This window comes from Poeciliopsis prolifica, unplaced genomic scaffold (assembly GCF_027474105.1).
Source record: "Poeciliopsis prolifica strain line A6 unplaced genomic scaffold, Auburn_PproV2 SCAFFOLD001, whole genome shotgun sequence".
NCBI classification, from domain to species: Eukaryota; Metazoa; Chordata; class Actinopteri; order Cyprinodontiformes; family Poeciliidae; genus Poeciliopsis; species Poeciliopsis prolifica.
The window spans coordinates 23,323,061-23,330,626 of record NW_026562376.1 but is presented as its reverse complement, the minus strand read 5'-3'; the positions used below and the strand labels follow the sequence as shown (position 1 = coordinate 23,330,626).

The 7,566-nt window shown below is 42.3% G+C and overlaps 1 protein-coding gene across 1 annotated transcript; it reads left to right on the top strand.

Moving 5' to 3' along the window:
- The first annotated feature begins 3,869 nt into the window (after positions 1–3,869).
- On the top strand, positions 3,870–7,546 carry psma1 (proteasome 20S subunit alpha 1). The gene is made up of 10 exons (XM_055028628.1): positions 3,870–3,944; positions 4,825–4,869; positions 4,950–5,051; positions 5,330–5,433; positions 5,789–5,877; positions 6,019–6,089; positions 6,168–6,297; positions 6,376–6,455; positions 7,110–7,214; positions 7,298–7,546. Exons 1-10 carry the CDS (start codon positions 3,942–3,944, stop codon positions 7,358–7,360), a joined length of 792 nt encoding a protein of 263 aa, XP_054884603.1. The 5' UTR covers positions 3,870–3,941; the 3' UTR covers positions 7,361–7,546.
- The last annotated feature ends 20 nt before the right edge of the window (positions 7,547–7,566 follow it).

Here is a 7,566-nt window from a genome sequence, read left to right as displayed (position 1 = left end):
AGTTTCTTTGAATAAGATGCAAATTTTAAAACATCAACTAATTTGTTAAAAAAAAAGCAACCTATTTTTATATTAACTGAGTTCACATGCACTCTTTCAGATGTTTTCTTTATCACTGTTTTGTTTACTTTACAACAGTCCAAAATGGAAACCTTTCGATCTCCGCATATGAAACGCCAATCTGAAAGACGTTTTCAAACTTCTGTTTGGTGAGCTGCGTTCAGAGGTAATCAGAACATTAAAATGATGGATTCTGGTTCTCTGGCTCTGGCGTGGCCGCACTTCCTGGCAGTGAAACAATAAAAATGACGGATTGAAACATCCTAATGACATAATGACTGAAATCAGCTTCTCCCAGAAAAACGCTTTTCCTCCTGAAGCGATGGGTGAACTTTTCCAGGGAAACTTTAATGGCATATTAATTAGTGTGTGTTTATGTAAAGTCCCGGGTTTTGAAGCAAGTCTGGTTCGATTTGGCCACAGAGATGGACTTTTCCTACACTTAATAACCTCTGGGTTATTTTGCCAACCCAGATTTTGGTTAAGTATTAACTAGTGGAGGGGCATTTTAGATGATGTTAAGGCTAGCTGTAGCTAGAGGCTGAGGTTATTTCAGGATAAATGAACCGACCCGCGTTTCCAATTGTTGGAGAAAGCCGATATATTTCAGCTTCAAGTCTTTCTTACATAAATCCAGAGGAAATAATGGAAAATGGCTCTGGTGACCAAGCTCCTTTGCTGTTTAGGTTGTTTCAAACCAAAACTTGTCAGATATAAAATGGCTCTTTATACGTCTGGACTTTTCACACCCACCGTGTGTCGGCTTGACGCAAATTTTCTGTGTTCAACGTTTGGTCTGCTGTCAGGAAATCTGGTTTTAGGCCTCCAATTGATGATTGGATTTTATTAGAGGTCACAATCTGTCATGTTGCACATGTTTATTTATGTACTTTCTGTTAGCGACTTAGCCTGTGTGGGGCATCAAACGTCAGGTCGGAGCAGAAAACGTATAAACATTTCAATCTGGATAAAAAAAAAGTTCCTGCTCAGTATAAAACACGACTAATTTAACCTGACTGGTCAATGTTTGAACATTTGACTAATGCAACAATGACGATGATTAAACGATACAGATTGAGAAAATTGTCTGCATTAAGACTACGTCAAAGCAATTTTGCTTTCTACTCCGCTTCACTTTTACGGCAGAAAACTTTTCTAAGTGGAACTGGTTGACATGCTCTGTTCTTAGTATTTGTTTCATGCAGGAAAATCACAAGTGACGCACACGACCCTACCTCAATTTCCCAGGTCAGTCATCATAAACCTTCGTGTAAAATGATTGCCCAACTCAAGCGTGACAATGATTCGTTTTAGAAAGTACAGATGTTTTAAGGCAAGCGGGGTTTTCACTAACAAAGATGCCAAGACAGCTGTCTAGTGCAAGCAAAACATTCGCTGGTTATAGTCGCTCAACAGAACCTCATTCCAAAGATTCGGAGCACCTCTAAAACAACTGAAGAACGTTGTTTTAGAGGGTGGGGGACTTGGTGCAATTACATCCAAACTAGCATGGAAACGAATATTTCGCTGCCACAAAACAAACTCAGAAACAATGTTTGCTGGGATGGAAGCAGACACACTGCATGCAGCGGTTAAACGCATTTTCCTCCGAGGCATCATCTCCAGGTCTGCTGTGTGCGGCTTGGACCCGTCGCACAGTGACTCAGGCTGCTCTCCATTTGAAAAATTAAACAGCAGAGAGGGAGGTGGGTGGCGGTGGAAGAGGCTGGAGTTGGCGGCGGCTCGGGAGTTGGCAGAGTTAAATGAGGGCCTCGGGATGAAGAGGGAAAGGAAAAAAAAAAATTATAAAATAAAATAAAACATGCTGAGCTCAGCGCAGCCTTTACAATCTCAATCACGGAGGAGGGAGCCGGAGAGCTGATGTAATGGCTGAAGTCGTGCTGCCACCGCCTTGGCAGAGGGTGGGGAGCTCGTCAGCCCGGCCGCACTAATTCACCCCGCCACACACACCACCAATCATAAGATCCCGGATCAAGGGTACATCATGCCATCAGCGGAGTGGTGGGGGGGAAGGGTGGGGTGAGTTATGGTCAAGTGTAAGAGCAGGCGGTCATAAGGTACAGGATGGGAGATTTAGTGACTTCTTGTCAGACTGAAGAGTGACAGAATGAGAGAAAGACCCTCTCTTTCGGCACATTAGCAAATGTATTGCGATTCCAAAGGAAAGGCACTTGTTACACCTTCCCCGAAAACTGAACACGCTCCTCTCTCTTACGATCAGTCTTGGGGGCAATCAAGCAAAAATACAGTTATGGATTTTCGGGAAAAGAAAGGTGGCCGCTGTCGAGAAATTTTCTGGGTGTCAGCATGTGGTGGTTGAGGAGAAATATTTTTGTTTTTCTTTACAACCAGGCCATGAAGCCATGCCATGCCTCTGGCCACTTCGATGCAACGTTTGGGAAAAACTGTCCCATGAAGCGTAAATTTACTCTCTTCTATTTCACATTTAAATTGTCCATTTAAAGCGGGACCTGGTTGTTGTAGACAGCTCGATTATACCTGCTCTGAGGGGTTTTAGAGTCACTTGTTTTGCTCAGGGTTCTTTTTCAATTGTGATTGAGATATGACTCACCTCGTTCGGCCATTTTTGTAGATTATGTACCGTGATACGATTATGTACCATCGTACCGTGCATGTATGACCCAGAGTCTGACCCCGAGCAGGAGAATGAAGACTAGGAACATGTGAACCAGGCCTTCGAATGAATGTACAGCCATGGTGTTATTACCGTATTCATACCTTTTCTGTCCCTACCAGCTACCTATAGTATGGAGCGTAGTTTAACTACAGTGCCCATACCTTTTCAAATAGTAATGCCACCACAATATGAAAGAAGCAAACAAAGGCTCGACACAATTGAATAGGAGCGTCAAGAACGTCACTGAAGGCATTTTAAATTCAAGGGTTCGAAAAGTGGATTTTGCGTATGTCAGAACAAATCAGAGCATCCTTTGAAATGACACCTGAATGTAAGAACGTTTAGGTTTGGATTTAAGACATCAGAAACGTGCAAACGGGTTTTCTTCCCTGAAGTTTCAGAAGCAGTCAGCGGGTGTGTCCAAACTGAGTTGTTCTCCGAGCTAAATCTGGACTCACAATAATAACTTATGTTCCGCAACCTGGAGTCCAAACTTGGGGGCAAGCGTGCAGTGATTTCTTCTAGGTCGCTGCTGCCACCTGGTGTCCGAACACTGCCACTGCGTGTCCAGGATGAAAACGGATGTGAGACAACAGTGAATTGAAACTTACATTAATTAGTTCAGGCCATGTTTACTTCCATGAAGTTCGTTGTGACATAAAAATACATGTTTTTAGAAATAATTATTGTGGCAGCAGATAGCAAATCGAAACGTTAATGGACTACATTTTTCTTTAATATTTATTTATTTTTTACATAGTTCAGATTTTATTCATCTTGTGAGATAATCCCACAAAAAGTAGTGTATCATTTTGAAATTTATTTTCTTTATTTATTTTTTATGTCTTTTTAATAACTATAAATCTAAAATATAATCATGTGCAGTTTTGTTCAGTAGAACAGAACTGTCGCCACTGTTTCTGCTTGACTAACAGAGTTTTTGGCAAAAAGTCAAGATCAGTCAGATTTTATAAATTGGGATCTTTAAATTATTATTATTATTATTATTAATAATAATAATAATAATAATAATAATAATAATAATAATAATAATAATAATAATAATAATAATAATAATAATTTAGTGAAGTATTAGTAAAAGGTTTCACTGATTTGAAATCGACACTCTTCTGCTCTCCCCTGTCGTCACATCCAGGAAGAATAATCGAGCGTCACAGCGGCACATCCTGCGCAGAGGAACTTGGACATTATCAGAGCAGAGATGGTGAGTTTAAATGAAGCCGAATGCTGCTTTATCACTTTAGTAATATGCGACATGTACATTAACAATAAAACGTCCAGTTGGTTGTTGTTATGTTGCTATTTTTGACCAGGGGTTCATTTAGTCACGCTATGCTAAGCGTTAGCCTGCTGAGTTGTGTCCGCACTGTGAGTAAGCAAAACAGCTTCAGTAGCTGTTAGCATTATAGGCTGACCCAAAGGGAAGGTGAGGCAACTTTTCTTTAAGGACCACTGCGGAATACACGAGAACACGTCTCCTTAAACGACACAATAGAAACCGAGACGCTTATTTGTGCGGTTGAACCATCGGCAGCAGGTTCAACCGAGGAGCTAGCTGAAGTTAGCCGCACCAGATTGAGTTAGCATAAACGCGGAGGAAGAGCCGAGGCTTTACTTTCGCTTTGCCTCAGGTCACTTTCTTTTAATTAAAATAGCATAATATAGTTGTGCTGCATTCTTGTAAGTAAAAAAACTCGCTTGGAGAAATCTTTAGATGGATTTAATGTGTTTATTTTCATCCAATTGGCGCTACAACTGCAGTGTAGCCTGATAAACGACTCAAGCTAGCATCGGCTACTCAGTTGTCATCGTTTAACGTGGGTTTATCAATAATTTAGCCGCTGTACTGTCATTTAAAACCCCTGACTAACACAGCCCAGGCTTCGGACGGGCACAGAAACGGGTCCTGCGTTTTACCTTGAAGGTTTTTTGTTGTTGTTGTTATTGAACACACACATTTCCATAAAGAACGTCGTGATTATGGAAGACAACTACGTGCGTCTGGTTATGTTGCGTTTCTCCAGCTATCAAAGCGGACACTTTCTTCTTCATGCCTTCTGATTTCTGGCTTGTTTTCTCTCCAGTTCCGCAACCAGTACGACAACGATGTAACAGTATGGAGCCCTCAGGTGAGTTTTCTCCCCCGCCCTGCAGGCTCCTGTTGCACCGAGTTGAAAGGCCGTTTTCTGAGGCGCTTCTGTGTCCGCAGGGCCGCATCCATCAGATCGAGTATGCCATGGAAGCGGTGAAGCAAGGCTCAGCAACTGTGGGCCTGAAATCCAGAACACACGCTGTCCTCGTTGCGCTGAAGGTACGATCATACAGCCCTCCGGGAGAGAAATGTGATTTTAACATCAGAGGAGGTGGTTCTGGCTGGACATCTTTGTGCCTTTTCAGAGAGGATAATGTGCTTGTGTCAGATTACTGACAGACCTCATTAATTTTAATCATTTCTTTTGTCATCTACGATCTTAGGATCTCATTTCGTTTTGGGAGAACAACCCCTTCCAAGCCAGATGTTTGTGTGAAATGTAGAAACACCGGGGTTTGGCATGGTCACATAGTGCTTTTGGTTTTAATTGTCTACAGAGAGCCCAGTCTGAACTGGCCGCCCACCAGAAGAAGATCCTGCATGTCGACAACCACATCGGCATCTCCATCGCCGGACTGACCGCTGACGCCAGGCTGCTCTGGTAGGACACGAGGGACGTCCATCATCTGGATCTAGCTGGATGTTGGACGTTTCAGAGACGTCAATAAAACTCTTGAAACTGAGAGAAAGAAAATATGAGCTTGTACATATTTGTACATATTTTCTTTCTCTCAGTATTATGGCATTTAGTAAATAAACATAATTCTGGTGATTCTCACTGAGCTACAACAAGAGAAGTTTGGTTTGATTGAACTTCAGATTGTCCAGCCGTTCAGCTCCTTCAGACTAGCCAGCAGGAATTAGCAAACGCCTGGTGGAACTGAGCTTGTTAAAGGAGCTTGTTAAACCTGCTTGTGTGTTTTGACTAATCAGACCTTTAACCTTCTCTCTCGCAGTAACTTTATGCGTCAGGAGTGTTTGGACTCGAGGTTCGTCTTTGACCGACCCCTTCCGATTTCTCGTCTCGTTTCACTCATCGGCAGCAGTATCCTTTCGATCATTCTCATTTGAAAAATAGTTTGATCTTTAGGATCAGTGTTGGGACTAAAAAGAGAAAATCGATACCAAACCGCTGAAAGTGATGTCACTTCCCACATATTAATAGGATCCTGAACTGAAACCATAGAAACCCAGATTCCCACACAGCGTTACGGGAGGAGGCCCTATGGAGTCGGACTCCTCATCGCCGGTTATGATGTAAGTTTCTGATTCACGGAGCTCCAGCGTTGACTTGAAGCGCGATAAGTGGAGCCATGAGATCTTTCTGTCTGCCAGGACATGGGGCCTCACATCTTCCAGACCTGCCCATCGGCAAACTACTTTGACTGCAAAGCCATGTCGATCGGAGCGCGCTCCCAGTCTGCACGCACCTACCTGGAGAGGTGCATGGACAAGTTCCAGGACTGTAAGATTCTGATTCCATTACAAACGCATTCAGAAGCGATTTGTGATGTCATTCAGTAGTGAACTTTGTTGTTGGCAGGTGCTCTGAATGAACTGGTCCAACATGGCCTCCGCGCTCTCAGAGAAACGCTCCCCACTGAGCAGGACCTCACCACCAAGGTACCAGGTTCCCTCTCAGCCCTGCTGGCCAAACTTTTTACAAAATTGTCAACTGGAATATACATATTTAAAAAAAAAAACACACAGCTCACAAAAAGAATTTTTTTTTCCTGCTTGAACAATAAACTAAGAAATCTAAAATATTTCAACTAAACAAAGAAAATAGATTTATTTTTTTGTAGGAAGGGAATGTAAAAATCATTGTAGATCTAAAGCTTTGAAAGGGCTTCCCATGTTTTCCTTATTGGCATAAAGGCAATCACTTTGATTTATTTTCTACAACAAAATATTAGGACCAAACTAAGAAAACAAAATTACAAGAATAAAGTTGTTTTTTTTTTTTTTTTGAATGAAGTCGTAATGTTGTGACTATTCTTGTAAAACTAAGACTTTATTTTTATAAAACTACAACTATTCTCATAAAAGTACGTTATTCTTGTATTATTACTTTATTTTCTTAATGTTATGACCACTCTTAATTTTGTACTGTCTTTTCTTAATATGGCTATAAGACAAGGTACCTAACATTTTGTGGAAAGATTTTAATTTATAGGTTGTAGTTTTGTCCTAACTGCCTCTCAGTGCCCATCATCGTTTAAAATCAGCATGGAGGTTTTCTGTTGGGGCGGTTTATGACGAATGAATGTGTTGCAGAACGTCTCCATCGGCATCGTGGGTAAGGACATGGAGTTCACCATTTACGACGACGACGACGTGGCTCCGTTCCTGGAGGGCCTGGAGGAGAGGCCGCAGAGAAAGGTACGGCGCTTTGGCTCTCCTCACGCTGCCTTTCATCCGAAACGATATCCGCGAACTAAAACGCAAGCTGTGTGTCCGTCCAGGTCGCCCAGCCTGCAGAGGAGCTGGCTTCTGGAGAAGCACCCGACGAGCCGATGGAGCACTGAGGGAGCAGAGCCTCCGTGAAACCCCCAGACCAACCGGATGATGCGGATCTGTAGAGGAGAAGGCTGTCGTGATGTGCCACTCACAAAACTGTTCATTCAAATTAGTCTTTGCCTACATCGACCCATGTAACGTTTTTTATTGTATGGGTAAAATCTACCATTATAGTAATAAACATCCTTTTTTGAGTTGTGCTGTTGGTCTCTTT